Here is a 22,821-nt window from a genome sequence, read left to right as displayed (position 1 = left end):
AGGAGACACAAAAACTGAGTGAGTGAGTATGGCTTACGCCGCTTTTAGCAATATTCCAGCAATATCACAGCGGGGGACACCAGAAATGGGTTTATCGCATTGTAACCATGTCGGGAATCGAATCTGGCTCTTCGGCGTGACGAGCAAACGCTTTAACCGCTAGGCTACCCGACCGCCCCCATAAAAACTGAGCAGCGTCCCACTCCACTGGGATATCATGGCAAATAAACGTCACAGCGCTTGACCCCAATTTCAGACAGTTCTTATGATAAACATAAGGCACAGATACATTGAAACCTCGTTAATCCGGATAGAGAGAGCGAGTGAGAGAAAGAGGGGGTAGAGAGAAGGAAGAGGGAGAGAAGGAAGGGGGGAGAGAAGGAAGGGGGAGAGAGAGAGAAGGAAGGGGAGAGAGAGAAGAAAGGGGAGAGAGAGAGAAGGAAGGGAGAGAGGGAGAGAGAAGGAAGGGGAGAGAGAAGAAAGGGTTAGAGAGAAGGAAGGGGAGAGAGAAGGAAGGGGGAGAGAGGAAGGAAGGGGGAGAGAGAGAAGGAAGTGGAGAGAGAGGAAGGGGAGAGAGAGAAGGAAGGGGAGAGAGAGAGGAAGGGAAGAGAGAGGAAGGAGAGAGAAGGAAGGGGGAGAGAGAGAAGAAGGAGAGGGAGAGAGAAGGAAGGGGAGAGAGAGAGAGAAGAAGGGAGAGAGAAGGGAAGGGGAGAGAGAGAAGAAGGGGAGAGAGAGAAGGAAGGGGAGAGAGAGAACGGGAGAGAGAAGGAAGTGGAGAGAGAGAGAGAGAAGAAGGGGAGAGAGAGAAGGAAGGGGAGAGAGAGAAGAAAGGGAGAGAGAAGGAAGGGGAGAGAGAGAAGGAAGGGGAGAGAGAGAAGGAAGGGGGAGAGAGAGAAGGAAGGGGAGAGAGAGAGGGAAGGGGAGAGAGAAGGAAGGGGAGAGAGAGAAGGAAGGGAGAGAGAGAGAAGGAAGGGAGAGAGAGAAGGAAGGGGAGAGAGAAGGAAGGGGAGGGAGAGAGAGAGGTAGAGACAAGGAAGGAGAGAGAGAGAGAGAGAGAGAGAGAGAGAGAGAGAGAGAGAGAGAGAGAGAGAGAGTACAATCGGTACTGGTTAAAAACAAGTCCAGCAATTCTGCATAATAATTTATTGTATTCCTCATGAGATCTGTCATACATATATTCTACATGTCAAAAACAGTAGCAGCTGCTGCATGCTGCATCTCCAGCTAGTCATCATTTACAGTATTTCAATAATTTAGTATCTGTTCTGTATCTCATGTGTCTGTGGACGACACACAACCATACACAGAGAATTAGGGTTGAGTTCCTGCCTCACCCATCCTCGTACCAGCAGCACGACAGGTCTGCAAGTTATGTACATCCATCTATAGTTTCTCCGTGTATCACATGACTGTAAGACTTGATAAACCTTATATGTACAATATTTAGTTCCGTGTGACAGATTGTCCAGGCACTGTATCACATGACTTTGCCAGATACAATACACTTAGTACAATATTTACATATCTGTATAATGTTTAGCAACACATGACACATATTGCTGAAGTTGTACATTTTGTTGATATAAAGTATATCCGTTATCCTTGTATGAAAAACTTTGATTTGTTTTTGTAAAATAACAATGTAGTAACAAGGAAAAAAAAGTCAGTGTACATATTGCAAGCATATGAAATTCCAGATTTGTTATTTTTATAATGTTCCATACATCCATTACTGTATAAGATGTACTAAAGGCCCATAGTTTCTCAGTAATGTGAACAAACACTGGTTGTGTTTGTTGCCAGTCACTTGCGTAGGCACATAAATACATACAGTGAGTGAGTATGGTTTTACGCCGCTTTTAGCAATATTCCAGCCATAACACGGCGGGGGACACCAGAAATGGGCTTCACACATTGTACCCATGTCGGGATTCGAACCCGGGTCTTCGGCGTGACGAGCGAACGCTTTAACCACTAGGCTAGCCGACCGCCATTTTCCACTTCTCGTTTGTAACTATTGCACGTATGAATAGAGGACGTATCCTTCACCACAGTACAACAAACCGTCTTTAGATTCATGCATTACATATCCACAGAATCGTAAAGGAACAATTAACTTTCATACCGTTATATATACCGTCGATAACACAGATACTTTGTCGTCAGGATAAAACATCCTTGCAAGACATCATGGTCACAATGGTTCGGTTCAATATATTCACCATACATCACAGTCCTGAGAGTTCAATTGTTCAAATGCATAATCCATGCCAGTCCCAATCAGTGCATGCCATAATTATTGCTCATATAGCTCAAGTCTCAAAACAGTTTCTATTCTAGGGAAGTTGAGATCTACCTAATGAGCGACGCTCAAAGGCTTCAGGTGTTGCCCACAATGCACTCGATCGCCTATCTGCCATACGTCTCACTGAATCCAACGACTCGAAAGCCCTTTCATCTTCCAGATCCTTGATGTAGAGGCCTACTTCAGCCACTGAGAATCTTTCATCGGCAACAACACACACGCATCCGTACAAAAGCTCAAAGAGAGCCTTTGACGTATCTCGATTTGGCAACGGCAGCATGGTGATTGGATTTACAAGCTCAATGAATACTGCCAATGACATTGTTCGCTGAGTATTGTATGGCCTACTTGGTTGCATGATTTCAGAAATTAACAGGCCCAAGCTGTAAACATCTGCCTCCTTGGTGTATACGTCTCCTCTGAGGACCTCCGGGCTCAGACAGGTGAAATCCCCGGCCTCTATGACGTCACGATCCTCCGGGAACTTGGCTCGACGTGGTAGGCACATGTTACTTAGTTTAACTTCTCCAGAGGAATTCACCTGTTAATTAAAACACTACCGTATACTTTGTAAAAGGTATTTGTAGGTTAAGTGTTGTAACATTTATAATTGTACCACAATTTCTACCAGTTGAAAAACAACAACATTTAAACCGTTTGATATTAAAATAGAGACAGTAAGCTGTAAACTCAGGGGATTAAACTCTACAACCGATCCACCCATTGAATTAACAAAGTGCATAAACTGTAGTTTTATTCACACAGACTCCGAAACTATCCTCAGATGGAAAAAATGTCTAAATTATGCTTACAATTCATTCTTAGGAGTCAAATTCATGGCATTGGAGGAATTAGCAAAGTGTAGATATTTTAACCTTGGGATAATTTGAAACAAACACATTGTTCTAATGACAAACGTTTTACGTACCATGACTGTGTCTGCGCTGAGCTCCATGTGCACCAGTTGGTTCGCATGAATATTCTCAAGTCCCTCGACAATGCCCTTCAGAAGCACGGGAACAGCTTTCTTCAGTTTGTAGGGGCACATCTGGTCTGTGATTGGCCTCGTGAGGTAGTCTCTTGCTGAATACAGTTTGTCCAGAAAGATGAAGGCTGCCAGAGACTCAACACGAGTCATTCCAATGAAGGTGGCGATGGATGAATTGTTGTCAAGGCATCTGAAAATGTCAAATAAGCAATACAATTAAAATGAATTTTGTAAATTGTATTTTGGGCGACCAATAAGAATACATTGTATGCTTGTGTATTATACTTGAATTCAAAAGAAGCAAGGAGAAAGCATTGATGGTTTTCTGAGAAAATGATATGGACGAATATGATTGAGTGTATTAGTTGGGTTATACTCTGCATCTCAAAATCATTAGCAGTATCCCTGCGTGGCAGCTTAAATTATGGAGGATAGACCAAATTACGCTCCAATCGTAGATATGTACTGTTGTGGTGAAACCCAAAACATGGGTATTGTGCTGACAAACCAAGGATCATAATCAGTATGAATATTGTATTCGATCCCTTGATCTCCGGATCCTGGAGCGTCTTAGGGATGCGACTCTGCACAGTGAATTAAGGTGTCTAGACGAATGGGCCAATGAAGAACAAGTGAAAATTTCACAACATAATGACTTCGAATAAGGGACCATTTAACACAAAGGGAAGCGGTGGATGGGATTTTGTACGGAGACTAGGTACATTTTCATTTCAAGGGCTTATTTTTTTGTATCGATAAAATCCAAGAAAATATAATTCGTAAAACAAGCCAAATAATCACCTGAGCTTTGCGATCTCTCTGAAGAGGACATCATCTGCTGGTTGATGGATATAGTACTTGGTGGTGATGGCCTCGGAAGTATCATCTATAGATAGAGTGCCCATTTGAAATCGTGACCAAAGCACCTGTGACACGAACATGGGCTTTTCACCTTGACCTTGTCTGTGACCTAAGTCAAGTTTTACCACAGAAGAATTGCGGATTCTAGGGTCATCAAATTGCATCATAATGTCATCTGGCATAATTTCTTTTATGTACATGTAGCCAAATCCCCTCACGTGATCCTTCTGTAGCTCCAGGCCCTCCATTGTCTTCTGGAGGTCGATCCTCTTGAGCTGAGCTCTTGAACCAAGGTCCGTGATCTCCACAATGAGTGCTTCAATGTTTTTCACAAACTTTGGTACATGGAGAGCGACCCTCTCTATTTCATTTACAATCCTTCCCGTGTACCTTGATATGAGCTTCAATGTAATTGCCTCATTGTTTGCGATATTTTCTGCAATCTTTATTGCCCTGTTGGACATCCATTCCATGGGGTCATTTGAATGTGGTATTCGTCTTGAATTTCTTTTTGATCTGTGTACCAAACGATCAATGTTATCTATTGCATCAACAGCTGTTCTGACAATGGCTTTGGACAGATCAACAAGGGGCACCGCACTCGATGGTTCCGTTTCAACAAATGTTCTTACTCTCTCAGTAAACGAACTGCTGAGGCCTCTTGTGAGAAGTCTTCTGAACGCCTCTGTGTTCGTATCCTCAATACAAAAGTCATAAGAACTATCAGAAGCATTTGACTGTGTTGAGTCTTTAAGATCGTTGGTGATGCTCGCCATTTTCTCTCCAAGATCACTCATCCTTTCAAATAATTTTGACCTCATCCTTTCCACAAAGTCTGACACAAATTCCTGGGTTAAATCAGATTCATCCAGGATGTCAATAATCCTCTGAATGATGATTGCATCTCTCTCCCTTTGTATCTTCATATCAGAAGCCTCTTCTGTGGAACGATAAAGGCCGGGAAGGTCCTCCACATCCCACTGTGAGGCGTTCAGTAGCCTCTTCATCTTTTTTGTCGTAAGGTAATTCCTGAGCCTACGGGAAAATATCGGAGGGTCTCTCTTGAGTTCTTCTTTCAAGCTTGTAACCATGCTGTCGGCATCAGATTGAAGACTGCCCAGTTTTTCAGTGGCTTGACTCAAAGTCCTCCTCAGGCCTCTATCTGTTTGGTTAGTTTGTGTGACGATTGCCCTCAAGTAGAATGTACATTCCTTCACGATATGTTTCAACCAGCTGTAATAAGAAAACAGATTCCAAATTCCTTATAGGATGTTATCCTCTCATTGATGTAGAATTACAACCAATATGACAGATTTTGTGAGAGTTTTAGTAAACAGAGAATAGTATTTAAGAAAACGTACAACTTTATGGATAACAACTTCTTGTTGCATCCATACTTATTGCATATAGGACGTTTTGATGTAGAGAATAACACCTTTATCAAGCTCCACTCTAGGTGTAAAAATCTACATAAAAACGCTGCTATGTGCCAAAAACAGACGCTGTTTTACATAAGGTTGTACGTGTTCTTATTTACTCACCAATTTCTAGAATGCCAATCAAACAGTGAGAATAGCATTTGGTATCCTGAAACTTCGACCTTGGCATCATAAACACACTTGTACAGTACATGACTGTTTTCTGTGATTATCTCTTATCAAATACTGATTATCATTCTTCAGATATGCATGAGGCTGGGGGAATTATTATTCCCAATTCAACACATAACAAAGGTTGGGACCTCAACCTTTGAGGGGCGGTCGGGTAGCCTAGTGGTTAAAGCGTTCGCTCGTCACGCCGAAGATCCGGGTTCGATTCCCGACTTGGGTACGATGTGTGAAGCCCATTTCTGGTGTCCCCCGCCGTGTTATGGCTGGAATATAGCTAAAAGCGGCGTAAAACCATACTCACACAACCTTTGAACGTCTTTGCTGAACATGGTATTGAATTAGGGATAGAAAAAGAAATCAAAATATCTTACCAATACGAGTTTGTGATGTCAACCTCTTTGGCCAACTGAAACACCCCATCCAGACATTGTAGCAGCGTGTTCAATTGGTCACTGTCAGAAGACTTTGACGAAGAGAAACAAACTTGCTTGTCTTCGAGTTTTGGCCACACGCCTCGCAGCTTGTGAAGAGCGTTTTCCTTGACTTTGGCTTTATCTTTGTCGTCGATTAGGTCCCAGCGGTTGCAAACGAACACAGCTGCTTTCGGATTAAAGTAGTGACTCTCGTCCTGGTGGTCGTTTTTGATGTTGAGGATGCTTTTAAGGAACCGTATTAACTGTAATAAAAGGGGAAAGTTGTAAGAATGTTTGTTAAATAAAAGGCAAAGACAAAAGTAAACCAAAGCCCGATTTTCACCATTTTAAAAAAACCCAACCACACTACAGTTACATCAGATCTCTGTTGACAGTCGTCACTCAGTTTTGATGTATGATGTTACATCGCGAATATATTTCTACCAATATCCATCCCATTAAAGAGAAAGTGAATCAGAACCAGCATTGACATTTTCATTACTGGGCCTCACAACATCGGCCTCCGAGAAAGAAAGTGACCATCACCTGAAGGTGTAAAAACAATTTAAGGATAGAAATTATGTTTCTTTACCCTGTCCTCCTGTACTCCACCACTGCTGTCTGTTTTGATGATATAGATGAAAGCTGCTACGTGATTGTTGGAGACGAAGTTTCTGACAACCGTATCCATGGCCTCGTTCTCCCCAAACCCAGGACTGTCAATAATCGTAACGCCGCACTAGAAAAAAACCCCAACATGTTGCATGGATGCAGTTGGTGATTTATTGTTGGGTTATATTATGAGTGAGTTTGTTGGGTTTAAAGCCGCTTTTAACAGTATTCCAGTCATATCATGGCGTGTCAGCCTATTGTGGGAGGAAAGCCCGAAGTGATGCAGGTCTCAGACGTGTACCAATTCGGTGAAACCCACAAGCACGGTGTTGACAAAGCTAGAAACAGAATCGGGGCGAGCAAGTGTTCGTACCCACAATCATAGGTTTCTGGCGTGCCCAAGGGACGCAACTTTGCACAACGAATCGCGGCGCCTCAGACGACTGGGTCACCCGTTACCCCATGAAATGGAGATGAAATCTGAGGTTCGATGAAAGAGGAAGCAACACCCCATCAAACCTTATTTCAAAGACCTTCAACAAGCTATATCACACAAAAGAGTCGAACTGTTTGTTTGTGTCATCAATAGTTGGAAACGGTTTGAGCATGAAGTATACAATATAATACTAAAATCTTCGATTACAGGGGTGAAACTTCAGATAGTGACTAAGAGAATGTTGGTTATTGAGGCAGCCAACAATATTCCAGCAATGTCGCTGCAGCCAATAAAAAGAATCGGTCAATTCAAACTGGGAACATAAATACATGACACTTTTTATTGATACGTTCTTTTATTCTTTGTAGCCACGTTTCAGAGCTACTCCTTGTCCCTTCATAAGGTTAATGGTGTCAACAAGTCCATATCCCCATCTCAGTCAGCACTTAAGACAAGACATCAGGTACTGGGGTCTTTCATTATTAGTGAGTGAGTGAGTTGGGTTTAACGCCGCTTTTAACAGTATTCCAGTTATATCACGGCGTGTCAGCTTAATGTGGGAGGAAAGCCCAAGTGATGCAGGTCTTAGACGTTTACTACTTTGGTGAAACCCACAAGCACGGGTATGGTGCTGACAAACCTAGAAACATAATCGGGGCGAACCGGGATTCGAACCCACAATCATAGGTTTCTGGCGTGCCCAAGGGACGCAACTCTGCACAGCGAATCGCGGCGCCTTAGACGACTGGGCCACCCGTGCCCCATCTTTCATTATTAAGTCTGAACACAAACACTGATATATGTTGTAAAGAAAACATATCCGAGCTGACAGATACCTACAATCATCAACGACTCATAAAGAGCGAAACCTCGTTAGGCCGGACCTCGTTAATCCATCAGCCCTGTTGAACGGACTATCACATCTATACGTCTATAATAAACGAAAAACATTATTCAGTAACGATGAATCGTTATTCTGGACTAGGATCGATGCTGTCCGGATTAACGAGGTTTCGCTGTATTTCAAAAGATATCGCCTTTCATATGCAATTACCTTGAGAATATCAGCTGGAAGAAGGACCACGACTTCCTGGAAAGATGACCCAGCTTCCCTTGCCTCCTCTTGCTGAAGGGCAACGGTCCCATCCAGGAACGCTCTGGTGGCTTTGTGGTTCTCAAAGGTCCTCTGTTCTTGCCTGCCATCACCGTGGACGACTATCACCTGGTAGGTGTTGGAGTACCTCAGTTTGCAGATGCTGGATGTACAGCTCAAGATGCTCTTCGGCAGGATGTCCATCCCCAAGATGAGGTTCAGGAGAGTGCTCTTCCCTGCGTTGGTTTGTCCTGGAAAAACAATTATCCTTGACATAAGCGGGCTGGGTTTGTCCGTCGACACGAATTAGGTTTCAACAAATATGATTTTTACAATCCATGAAAATTATTTCAGGAAGTATTTAGGGAGAACGAGGTTTGGATATTTTGATGATGTGTTGTGTGTATTGGGTGAGTGAGGGCGTATTTCACTGATATCTTTATATAGGAGGACAGACCAGCGGCACGTTTGCCACTTTGGCGAGACATTCACTCCCAGGGACGGTGCCGACAAACCATGAATCACGTTACCAGGGAGACTCTACAAAGACTCTATGATATTACCTACGACTTTCGGATTCATCGATATTGGGCAAGGGACGCAACTCTGCACAGTGATTTGTGGCACCTTTAACAGCGCTCCTATACAGTTAATGTCAGTTTGTACATTTTACTTATTCAAAATAGACAAAAATAAATAGTAGACAGTAGGTAAAGAAAGTCCCTTTTGACATCCAGCAATTTGTTTGTCAGTTATGAGTGGAGACAGCAACATTTAATGAGACTGCCAACTCTTTGTAATTATCACTGGTAGTAGAAATGAACAGCTAGGAATATGTAGGGAAGTCTGAGGCCAGATGCTTCAGTTGTACGTATTTTGACTAACGTACCAGCAATTAGAACATTGCAGACTCCACTCCGTAGTTCACGCGTGCGTTTGAGGAAGTCTTGTGACAGGTCCGTATCTGATCCTTCTTGTCTGAAGATATTGTTCAAATGGGTCAAACTATGACACAGGCTGTTGGAGACACAATTGATGATCTTCACCAGAGCTTCTCGTTTCTGCTCATTTTCGGCTTTCATTTTATCCAGTCTTTCATCACGCTGTAAGATATAAACGTTTACTTTTACAGCTTTTGTTCTGGGGTATATAATTTAAATATAGGTGAGATTTTGGGATTGGTTATAAGACATATGTAAATTAGAAATATCAAGACAATAAACAATAAACTATATATATATATATATATATATATATATATATATATATATATATATATATATAGTCTTTTGTTATTGTTTATTGTCTTGATATTTCTAATTTACATATGTCTTATAACCAATCCCATATATATATATATATATATATATATATATATATATATATATATATATATATATCCTATTTGTGTACATTAATCAGGTTTTATACTTTAACCTTTTACTGTTGAGTAAACATTATCGTACATAAACATCAACTGTCTATATGTATACCATACCCCCCCCCCCCCCCCCCCCCCCCAATACTTCACAATTCTGTTCATCACTTGCTCGCTAACGGTGTTTGTTTCTTCACCGGTACGTCGCAGTCATTGTAAAATAGAAATTGTATAAAAGCTAAATGCCACTTGAAGAAGTTAAGAAATGTGAGTTGACCTCATTTATTCTAATATATGAAATGTATTTTTCCAGATTTTCCAGGATATTGATTTGCTTATTATGACAGAATGACTTAGGATGACAGAATTATTTATAAACAGTCCTCGCTTATATCTGACGGTTTATTTACATAGTGATTCGAATTTTTACCTTAGGTCACTGATACGTTTTATTTAAATATGTAATCCTATATTTCTAAAGGTAAACATGATCGAATCGGATACAAATGAAGAACTTACGTTTCAAATATTAATGACATTTATTGTATGAGTTAAGATAGTCTTATTGAAAAAAATCATAAAAAGATTTAAACATATTTCTGTATACTTTGTTTCCGACAACTGTACATAATTAATTACCTTTGGGTCTCAATTAGTCAAATGTTCTTGTATGTAACAGTTTGTGTCGGTCATTGATTCTGATACCAACATTTCGTCTAGACTGTGGATATTTGCTTCATGCACATCAACTTTATGGCATAAACCGTACATGTTGACTTCTGAGTAAACCCCTATTGTAATTACAAGCAATGAAACCATTTCAACAATCTGAAGACGATTGTATGATTCCGACTTTAACACGAGCATGTGTTTTTGATGATACCAGGTGGTCGTGAAAAGAAGAGCATATTCTGCTCCACGGGGGGCCCCTGTCACAAACACGTGCAAAGGTAAGTCAATTTTTTGTATCAGGAAGACATGGCAGCATATAGTACAAGTTAAAAAAGGAATTTGCATTGGGCATAAATTTGGCTACTATAAAACTGTTTGAAAACTTTGCCAACGAAAACTAAAACTAAGACCATACAACTTTCGAGTTCGAGTCATATGACGTAAAAGAAAACGACGCTGTGGGTCCGACATTCTAAATGCTCCCCCGACGAATATTAAACGACCGTCAAAGGCATTTAACGACCATTTATCCAATAGAAACATATCATGACACCTGTAGATGTCCAGAGGAATACTGTTAATTTCATCATCCTGTAACACCTGTTGAACACGTTCTGACCAGGAAGTCTTCGGCATCGTTTTTTTCAAAACCACATTTGTTGACAAATCAAATCATCGGATTTTAAAGTACCTGAGTCAGGTCAAGTGCCTTTCTTATAATATCCTCGCTTCAAAAGCTGCCACATTATAGATAATCACATAAATGGTAAGTATTGTTGCTCATTTAACAAACCGTAAACCAGCATCTCTTTGTGAGGGGACATAAAATTCATGGATAGTTAAACTCATTAGACCCTTATTTTATGCATGCTTAAATCGCAATAGGTACGCGGCACAGCTGAAGCAGGAAGTCGCTATGGCAATGATGCACACACACACACACACACACACACACACACACACACACACACACACACACACACACACACACACACACACACACACACACACACACACACACACACACACACACACACACACACACACACACACACACACACACACGTTGGGATGTATGAGTGCCACGTTCTAAAATGAACTATCATCTACGGACATAATACTTTAGTCTACGTAGTAAGAAGTGAGTGAGTGAGTATGGTTTTATGCCACCTTTTAGCAAAATTCCAGCAATATCACGGAAGGGAAAACCAGAAATGGGCTTCACACATTGTACCCATGTCGGGAATCGAACCGGGATGTTCGGCGTGACGGGCGAACGCATTAACCACTAGGCTACCCCACCGCCCCCTACGTAGATGACAATATGTTCGCGGGGAATCGACAATACTTCCGGGTCAGTTTTATATAACCTCTTGCTGAATTAATAATTGCCTGTGTGTTGGAACCAGGATATTCTCAACATTTCCGGGGACACCTAGTGTCTTCACTGATTTTTCTTATAATTTTCACGCTGTGTTGCCTGTTAAGCCTATTGGAATCTGTTTCGTCAGGGAATAGAGCCTGGGTATTCTCCGACATAGAGGTTGAATATTTACAGGAGTGATACTTGCTGTTTTAACAGTCATGCTGCTTCACTGAAACTCTATATCAATTACAATGTGCACACTGGACTATGTTACAACAAAAGCCTTTTTTCTATAGCTTTACATTTAACGACATGTGGTTAGTTTCAGAAACTGCAATTCTGATACTGGCTGTAACACTATACCAACCGATGAGACATCCTTTATGAAACCCGTCGACAGTGAATGTAGTTTTGATACCGACGCTGACCCGGTACTGAATACCTCACCACAGTATTATGTCTCTTACCGCGGCTAAAGAAATAAATTAATTACCCAAAACCTGACAGTGCATATCATCAACAATGGCAATCTCGCGGAGGTACGCAGTCCACACACCATTCAGCGCGTCCTGGGAAATACAATACAATTGGACAATTGCTCTAGCGTGGGTGGTTTCAAAGAGGGAATATATTTTGATGTTTCTTCACAAAACATGTCATCACAACTCTCACAAGTAGTGAGTGAGTGAGTATGGTTTTACCAATATTCCAGCAATATCAAGGCGGGGGACAACGGAGATGGGCTTCAAACACTGTACATTCGATCGGGAATCGAACCCGGGTCTTCTAGCGAACACTTTAACCACTAGGCTACATATACTACAGAGAGAAGAGGGGGGGGGGGGGGGGGGGGGGGGGGGGTCGTCCAGCACCAACTTATCAAACCTTACTTTAAAACCTCTCAACTAGATATGTCCTGCATTTAAGTCGACCGTACTGCTTGTGTCAGCAATATTACGAAATAGTATTGATTGTGACGTCTAAAATATGAACTTGGTAAAACTTCACATAGCGAGTGAGTGAATGTTGGTTATTGCGACAGCCAACAATATCATGGCTGCCTCTAAACATGGCCTGGCACGGAAAATAGGAGACACAAAAACTGAGTGAGTGAGTATGGCTTACGCCGCTTTTAGCAATATTCCAGCAATATCACAGCGGGGGACACCAGAAATGGGTTTATCGCATTGTTACCAGTGCATATCATCAACAATGGCAATCTCGCGGAGGTACGTATACTGGCGGAGGTACGTATACTGGCGGAGGTACGTATACTGGCGGAGGTACGTATACTGGCGGAGGTACGTATACTGGCGGAGGTACGTATACTGGCGGAGGTACGTTACTGGCGGAGGTACGTTACTGGCGGAGGTACGTTACTGGCGGAGGTACGTATACTGGCGGAGGTACGTATACTGGCGGAGGTACGTATACTGGCGGAGGTACGTATACTGGCGGAGGTACGTATACTGGCGGAGGTACGTATACTGGCGGAGGTACGTATACTGGGGGAGGTACGTATACTGGGGGAGGTACGTATACTGGCGGAGGTACGTATACTGGCGGAGGTACGTATACTGGCGGAGGTACGTATACTGGCGGAGGTACGTATACTGGCGGAGGTACGTATACTGGCGGAGGTACGTATACTGGCGGAGGTACGTATACTGGGGGAGGTACGTATACTGGCGGAGGTACGTATACTGGCGGAGGTACGTATACTGGCGGAGGTACGTATACTGGGGGAGGTACGTATACTGGCGGAGGTACGTATACTGGCGGAGGTACGTATACTGGGGGAGGTACGTATACTGGCGGAGGTACGTATACTGGCGGAGGTACGTATACTGGCGGAGGTACGTATACTGGCGGAGGTACGTATACTGGGGGAGGTACGTATACTGGCGGAGGTACGTATACTGGCGGAGGTACGTATACTGGCGGAGGTACGTATACTGGCGGAGGTACGTATACTGGCGGAGGTACGTATACTGGGGGAGGTGTATCCACGTACCTGTGATACATTTCTGTACATATTTGTGGAATATAAAAACTACACTGTAACTATTAAAACATTTAACAAACTTTTAAATAGAGAAACATCCTAGTTTACGTACGTTTAGAATATCAGCAAACGGGAGTATGTATATTCCATTTCTGAATAATCGGTGTTTAACAAACAATGAAATTGAAAACACCAAGAGCCCCTATGAATATGTGCCGCTTTGAACAGTATTTCTGTAATTTAGCTCAGTGTCAGCATTCATCTGATATATTACCGACTGCGGCGTAAAACACCATTCAGCTACTCATATGCAGAAAGGGTACAGTTGATCCATGTCATCGAGACGCGATAAAACACAAGACAACCAATTCTCCAACAGAAATACCTCCTTCCTAAATGGATTAAACAGGATTAGAATTAAAATCTTTATATATGTCCTTTTTCATAAATATATCGTGAACAGATATCCCCATTTAGAGCGAATATTACGCACCAAGGCAGTACTGAATACAAGCGTTAAGTCTCAAAACTAAAAATGCGGCCATCATGTAGATATAGGCATTAGAGTGACATTTGTGTTCTGTGGTGGAGGTATGTGCATATCGGATGTTATATCCCATTATAATGATGTATGTATGTATGAATTATTCAATAGTTGGTAAGAAATACCGCTGGACTTTCACATTATCCATAAACACAACGAATGATAATGCAAGTCGTCTGCAGCGAGTGTGAAACTGCATGTATTTCAGACGGCATAGGTCGTATGCGATGTCCCGCGTGCCGTTGATCCACCTTTATCTCAATCTGTTGAAACTGAATCCGACTAGGATTTGAGGATAAAATAAAAGTTTTCTTTGTCTACAAATTGTATTATGGATACCTGTCTTGTTGGTAACATTCTCCCTGTACCACATCTAACGTTTCACAAATGGTGATAAATCGAACGTCTGAACCTAGCCTGCAAAAAAAACATCAAACTAGTTCATGTTTAAGTGTTTGATCATATCAAGTTTCCCATGTATGTTCCTCTGTACTTGTATGCAGCAGGATCTCTGTACTTGTACACAGCAGGATCTCTGTACTTGTACGCAGCAGAATCTTTGTACTTGTACGTAGCAGGATATCTGTATAACTCAGCAGGATCTCTGTACTTGTACGCAGCAGAATCTTTGTACTTGTATGCAGCAGAATTTCTGTATAACGCAGCAGGATCTCTGTACTTGTACACAGCAGGATCTCTGTACTTGTACACAGCAGGATCTCTGTACTTGTACACAGCAGGATCTCTGTATAACGCAGCAGGATCTCTGTACTTGTACACAGCAGGATCTCTGTACTTGTACGCAGCAGGATCTCTGTAGTTGTATGCAGCAGAATTTCTGTACTTGTACACAGCAGGATCTCTGTACTTGTATGCAGCAGGATCTCCGTAGTTGTACACAGCAGAATATCTGTACTTGTACGCAGCAGGATCTCTATACTTGTACACAGCAGGATCTCTGTACTTGTACACAGCAGAATCTCTGTACTTGTACGCAGCAAGATCTCTGTACTTGTATGCAGCAGAATTTCTGTACTTGTACACAGCAGGATCTCTGTACTTGTATGCAGCAGGATCTCCGTAGTTGTACACAGCAGAATATCTGTACTTGTACGAAGCAGGATCTCTGTACTTGTACGCAGCAGAATCTCTGTACTTGTACACAGCAGGATATCTGTACTTGTACACAGCAGGATGTCTGTACTTGTACGCACCAGTGAGGAAACCCACGATCATGGGTATGGTGCTGACAAACCTAGAAAGGTAATCAGGGCGAACCGGATTCGAACCAACGATCATAGGTTTCGTGCACGCCTAAGGGACGCATAGCGAATTACGGCGCCTCGTTGGGTAACTAAAAATCTAGAAATCTATTGACTAATGTATGACCATCTTTTTTGCTATTAGGTAGTTATCCCACTTTATATTATTTAATTATTTGAAACATATCACAACCAAAAGTCTAACAGGTTGCACCAGGATATTATTCTGATTAATTCCCCCCAAACGTATCGTATATAATGAAAGCACGTAAATAACAATTTTCTACACTCCTTTGTCTCACCGTTTGCTAAATAATAGACTAACGCTTGGTCTATGGAAACATTTCTTTCATATAATATTATAGCAGTAATGATTAAAGCTTATCAGTTTTCTATGGGTGACATGAAAAAAAGCCACAACGATTCTTTTCATAACAATAAGAGTCCATTGTCCTAGTCCGAAGCGTTTCAAACCTTTACTAACGTCGGACATGCAAAGATTCAGGCAAATCCTTCGAGTATTTGAGACTGCACATGGTATTAGTTCCTACTGTCCCAAATACTTTCGGTGAATATAAAGAAAGTCTTTCTTTGTATGTATCATGGATTATGGTAAAACATCTTTGAGGCAGAGATATTTCTAGGTCAGGTGAGAAAATCAGTGGAAGTGAATTGGCTCATTGACCATAATTGAACGATATCAGATCATCTATATACCTGAAGCTTACGATAAACTTCTTGGCCTAATTCACGTGTTTTGAGTTTGTCAATCCAAGCAGACGTCCCGATTCTTTGCACAAAGAAACAGATCAGCAACGAGGGAGCACTGAAGAATCCAAACATGCTCAAACTATATAATTATTATACAAAAACTCATTTAGAGTAGGTTTGATGACATTCTCCTGCAGGACTAAATGACACCTTATCCTGGTGGTGATATAGATCGAGAGTAGGGAAGTGACAGGGTTATATTTTCTCTCCCTATCATTTTACGTTCTTAGCGCAGAAAGAAATGACGGCCAATAGAGTCGACAAGTTTTAACTATATGTCTTTCAGCCGACCGCATGGTAATATTTATTTATGTGTCTTCAACAAAAAGAACTTAAACAGTACTTTCATAATACTTAATGAGACGGCACGTCCAAACGCTTGCAAAGTATTGCAATTCATCGAACATTACAGTGGGGGTAATGGAGTTAATGTACTTGGTCATTTGTAGGAATAAAATGTAGTGTGATCACCATAAACGAAAATATGGAGACGGCTAAAATCCACATATTTCTACCAAGGGGGTGCCCTATTTTCTGTTGTGTTACTTGCAGGGTAAACAAAGGCATATCATATAACAGATAAGTAAGCAAATGCCCTCAAGCTGTCTCTCATTTTAATGAGTATTTGCTTTTCGGATATTGTTGTAAAGTATACAATATTAATTGTTATAAAGATAAATTATTTGCATTTTAGACTCCAACTGTCCACTTACGTGAAATAGTAAACTTTCATTACGTCAGTGGAGTACAGCAGTGACATGTGCTATCTCAAGTAGTAAATACAATAGTCGTCTAATCGTCTTTGCGTTGTTCTGCCAGTGCCAAATTGAGGAGATTAAGAGTTTTCAGTTTTTTCTCAGGTGTTGTTTGGTGTTTGATGCTCGGGATTTTCACTTCACGTTAGCATATACTTGATATTCAGGTAGATAGTGCCGAATACCTGACCATATTATATTCATTCAAAAATATATTTTCCATTTTCAACTGAGAAGTGTGTGAGCAATATTGAAGGGACAGCTGAAACGTACAGTCGACGATTCCATTTGCGTCATCAAATATTATTTCCATTACAACTACGATGAACTGGTTTGAATTGGAGTCACACACAAACAAATTAAACATTTTGAACAGTAAAACATTTAATTAATATATTAGCTAAAGATAACTGGTTTCTTTCACTTATATGACATTTTATTTACTCAGTTTGAGAATAGAAGTGAAATTTTGCTTTCTCAAGTAACAAGGGTTCTGTGTCGTTTAATCCCGGGTCGGCGCAAGTCTCGTTTTTGCAAGAGGCAGATAGTACATTTAGGTGATATCATTGCATTTCACATTTTCCGGGTGTTATTGGGAATTTGATGCCCTGGAATTTCATTATGCATTATCCGAAGGTTTCAAACGGTAAGACTTACTATCAGATTTACGGCTGTTATTAAATATATCACCTGCACATAGTTTTCGTAATTTCCCATAGGAGTACGAAATAAATGTTCTATTAACCAAAATAACCTTTCTTACGCTGTGAAAAGACACTTCTGGGGTTTGAACAATATTCAATCGCTTGTTTAACCAAACAGATTGTGGTACACACTATCTTTTCTGTACAATTATATTTTCAGGGACAAAAGTGTCCTTCTCCACCATCGGGGGCATCAATGTCATTAGGAAGCCATATACATGTTGTTCTTTTTCATTTGTACAAGAAAATATACCTGTTTATTGTATTTTAGGCCTTCGGCCAACAAACAAATGTTACAGTGAAGACAAAATATACAGCAACGTGCACAAATAAACTTTACATGCAGTGTTATATCAGTTTTTATACACAATAGTTGTCAAGATGTTCTTTCTTAAGATCGTTGCTTGCTTTAAATAAAGTGACGAGTGTAGAATATCGGTATCATTTCTAGAGGTCATGATAGGAGAGAATGCAATTTCTTGTGGTTTACGGAAAATACTTGTTGGGTATATATTGGAGTCTCAAATCACAAAAAAATGACATGTACAAATTAAAGTGCATTTAATTTTCTATACCTTTTTTACATAACACACGTGTTATCGTATTTTCATTGAAACCTATTTTTCTACATTCATATATTAATTCTGACAAACCCAATCTAAATCTGACAACTAAAACACGTATTTTTCGAGAAGTTAGTACGGAAAGGTATTTATCAGGTTCAATGGTTTCCAAGTTTAAAATAAGCAACGATTACTTTATTCCAAACATTTTTACCATGTAGAGACAGATCTAATCTGGATTTCCGAAAAGCAGCTCTGAAGACAATAAACTAAGCTTAAAACATGACATGTTCATAAACATCAGCATCAGTGCCAGTATAGAATACCCGGAGTAGAAGCAGCATCAAACACCTCTGTAACAGTTCGTCTTGGTCTCGGGGTGGTCGGGTAGCCTAGTGGTTAATGCGTTCGCTCGTCACGCCGAAGACCCGGGTTCGATTCCCGACATGGGTACAATGTGTGAGGCCCATTTCTGGTGTCCCCCGCCGTGATATTGCTTGAATATTGCTAAAAGCGGCGTAAAACCATACTCACTCACTCACTCACTCACTCACTCACTCGTCTTGGTCTCCATATCGAAAGAATAGAAAAAAATGTCTTACCCAAAGACTGTGTGTGTCGCGTTTACTTTTTGTCTTCATCCCATTTATTATGCGCACCTTCATGTCTTCAGGAGATGTGCAGCCTTCAAGAGACACATTCAGGTTTTCTGCTGTCTCGAGAAGTTCGGACATATCCTCTATATCATTCACATAGTCAGTTGTCACACTTCGCATCCTTACTAGGGTTGGCTTCATTGTCACAGGACTATTGAACTAATTCTTGAACTGACACGGACTGCTGCCTCATCCAAAAGTTGTCGTCTGTTCTGACCTGCGGTCTGCTCTGAACTGTCGTCTGTTCCAGGTTCCTCTTCTTCAGAACCCACTCGGCACCTATTTAACTGATTCTGCTCACTATTTCTGGCCAATGTGTTCTGTTGTTAACGCTGTATATTGCCGTCCTTTACAAACGTTGTCCTCTGCTTTTAAAGTTTACATTTGCTATGTGCATTGTGCACTGTCGTCTGCTATTGCAAGCAGCGGGTGGTATCAAATCACGCAGAAACTATTCACAGCTGCCTGCACACCGGCTGTGAAGTGTTTTAAAATGCACCCAAAATATGTTATATCCATAGACCACAGAGAACGTGAAATCCTGAAATCATAGACAAACGAAACGAAAATTAGGAATTACCAAGGCCCAGACCAATGAAGTATACTCAAGTGTGATATATGACGGTAAGGTGGAAGTGTCTCGAGTTAGAGATATAGATAAATGAGAGTTTGGGTTCCTAAGTGCACAGCTACAAAGGCCCAACTGTAGATTGTATTAAGCATAACCCTAGAACACATGTATGTATGATGCTTACATGCCTATTCTTATCACATTTTCTGCAAAAATCAGCTTTTCCAAACTAATAACTACAAAATGGATATAAAACATTAACATGACTTCAAATGACCCATTACCACATCGATATAACCCTTCTGATCCGCGAGTTACAGTATAACATCTGTCAAAATGACATCAAATTTAAAAGTTTAACTCATGTCAAAGCTATCCGCGAAAGACACAACATTTTGAAATGACCCTATTCAAATTTAAATCACGAATAAAACCAACGAAATCAGGTCAGGTAAACACTACCCCAGCTATTAAATACATGTGCATAAGTTCAACCACCACAATGAATACATATTCTTCCAAGGCCTAGGGTAAAAACTATTGAACCTATTACACAGCGTACACGTTGAAGCTATTATATAAAACGTATTAGCGTTATGCTGGCTTACCTCCGCGATGGCCAGTCGTTCTGGTGTGAGCAAGTTGTAATGATATATATAGTTAGTGTTGGTGTGTCATTGGAAATACAATACGCTATCATGACATTGCGCTTACGAGTCAGTGTGATTGGCTGGGAGAGGCTGAAACACGGAAGTAAATAGTTCTGTGAAAGAACGTGTTAATGCATTCACTTTGCTGTAATTGCATTTCCAAGAAACGTCTTCTCGTAAATGGTGACGTGTGAATTAAAAAAATATCTTCACAAAATATGTTCAGATAGATAAATGAATTAGCGAAACTTTACTTGTATCCGCGTGTATGTTAATGGTATCCATATTATATTATATTTTTGACGATGGAATGAAGTTACAGATTTCTTACAATGGCGTGATGTGTAATGGAGTGTAACGTCGCGTTGAAGATTGTTTCACTTGTTTAGCGACTTGTATGTGTGTGTAGTATGTGCGTGTGTGAGTGTGTGTGTGTGCGCGCGCGTGCGTGCGTGTGAATGTGTGCGTGCGTGCGTGTGTGTGTGCGTGCGCGTGTGTGTGCGTGCGTGTGTGCGTGAATGTGTGTGTGTGCGTGCGTGTTTGTGCGTGCTTGCGTGTTTGTGCGTGTGTGTGTGTGTGTGTGTGTGAATGTGTGTGTTTGCTTGTACCAGTCCAAATTTATGTCGGTTTTATAGTGCTACCTCACTGAGATACCATGCCGTAGTTTAACATGGACACCCCACTCAGGCACAGTATACTGACTCCAAGCTGATCGGTCCCTGTTTCATTCCCGTAATGCCGAGCGTCAGGCAGGGTAACAACAAGTACCGTCTTTTGCTATGCCATGGCTAGGGGGACCTATCGCTCTCCGGGCAGTCGCTGTATCCACTACATGCGGATGCGACCCTGTTCTTACATTGACTGATTGAAGCTAACATAAGTATAAGATAGGGAAATAGGGATGTGACCATAGAGTGTTGATTGGGTTTGGTTTGGGTGGATAGGGTGGTTTGAGTTAGGGTTGGTGAGGGTTATCAGAGAAAATGGCAGGCGGGGGATGTCCCTCATCATTTTGGAACCTCTTGAAGTAAAAGAAAAATATTTAACCACAACACCAAGAAATAAGTGCTAAAAGGAGACTCCGTTGCACGATTCGACAATATCATAAACATGTGTTTATGAATCACTATCGAAGGGATAAACTAAAACTGGTCGTTACTGATAGTGTGATTCAATGTTATTATGCAACTTCGGTAATTCAAGACGCTAACAATGATGTTGGGTGAGGGTAAATTATTGACTTCACTTGATGAAACAACACAGGCTCATCAAGTACTCGTAAAAGACGATAAGTAAGGAACTGCATTTTGTAAGTACACCTCTTCGTTGGATGGTCGCTATCACGGGAGCATCCGGTAACTACTCCGAGTTCTTTCCCATACATCAAAGTATTATATGAAAGCGTGGGTGTGGAAGGGTTTGTATTTTGCGTGGGCAGCGTTCGTTCTGCCCAATCAGTTGACTGTGTGTTGTTAAACGCCGCACTCAGCAATATTCCAGCTTAATGTCCACGGTCTGTAATAGTCGAGCCTGGACCAGACAATCCAGTGACTGATATTATGAGCGCCGTCGGATCAACAAAGTCACCGAGGCTGACCGTCCGATCCACTGAGTCGTCTAAACGACAAGCATGGGTTTCCTTAGGACCAAGTGTGACCCCAAATGCTCACCAGTCGTAGGACTAAGGTCGCTTTGTTGAACGGGATCAAGATTGAGTATGATATTACGCCGCTTGGCATTATTTGAGCCACGTCAGGAGTGGATGAATGAATGTTGATTTACGCCTCAGACAGCAGTACTTCAGCTTTATCACAGCGACCTGTAAATAATCGAAGCAGACCTGTGGTGACATCATGAGCAACGTCGAGGCATGATCACAGAATCAGTGAAACACTGTAACCATCCGATCCTCAATACTCACGATTAGCCCTCATTTCGACAAGCACGGGTTCAGGGGACCTGTTCTGGCACATACTCCCTACAGAGGACAAGACATTGGACACCGGCATTGGGTATCACATACTGAACCCATGAACAGAATTTAACCCTGGTCTTCGGCATGACGACGACACGCCTTCACAGGTAGCCAGACAACCATCCCAGCCAGGAAACCCCAGTGCCCGTGAAGATCCGTGTTAGAATAGGTCTTCAGCAACATATGTTTGTCATAAGAGGTGACTAACGGGATCGGGTGGTCAGACTCGCTGACTTGGTTGATGCATGTCACCGTATCCCAATTGCGTGGATCGATGCCAATGATCTCAATGACTGTATTGTTTGGTCCAGACTTGACTGTTTACGGACCGCCTTCAAGTAGCTGGAATATTGCGACAAACAAACAAAGACACAAACAAACAAACAAACAAACAAACAAACAAGCAAGCAACTCCAACTCCCAACAGGAAACTCGAGAGGCGGAGCTGCGCAAGGTTGTCTCTGAACTAGGCCGGGCTTGAGCAAGAATCCGAGTCACAGTTTTTAAACTGTACCGTTTCCTTTGGCAATTCTTACAGCCTTTTTTTCTGATAATATGCACATATGTAAGGACCACGCCCATGTCGTATTCCCCTCTCATTATACTTGGTGACCTTGAGCGGGACCTCAGA

At 41.5% G+C, this 22,821-nt stretch overlaps 1 protein-coding gene across 1 annotated transcript; it reads right to left on the bottom strand.

Moving 5' to 3' along the window:
• Positions 1-1,128: 1,128 nt before the first annotated feature.
• Positions 1,129-20,277, bottom strand: LOC124135505. The gene is made up of 9 exons (XM_046500907.2): positions 20,174-20,277; positions 18,941-19,535; positions 9,208-9,421; positions 8,280-8,569; positions 6,770-6,916; positions 6,136-6,440; positions 4,095-5,387; positions 3,234-3,483; positions 1,129-2,846 (listed from the first exon to the last, which is right to left on the bottom strand). Exons 2-9 carry the CDS (start codon positions 19,133-19,135, stop codon positions 2,337-2,339), a joined length of 3,204 nt encoding a protein of 1,067 aa, XP_046356863.2. The 5' UTR covers positions 19,136-19,535; positions 20,174-20,277; the 3' UTR covers positions 1,129-2,336.
• Between the last annotated feature and the right edge of the window lie 2,544 nt (positions 20,278-22,821).

Source organism: Haliotis rufescens, unplaced genomic scaffold, assembly GCF_023055435.1.
Source record: "Haliotis rufescens isolate VD_foot unplaced genomic scaffold, xgHalRufe1.0.p SCAF_70, whole genome shotgun sequence".
NCBI lineage: Eukaryota > Metazoa > Mollusca > Gastropoda > Lepetellida > Haliotidae > Haliotis > Haliotis rufescens.
The sequence above is the reverse complement of the archived record's forward strand: the minus strand, read 5'-3'. Positions and strand labels throughout refer to the sequence as shown.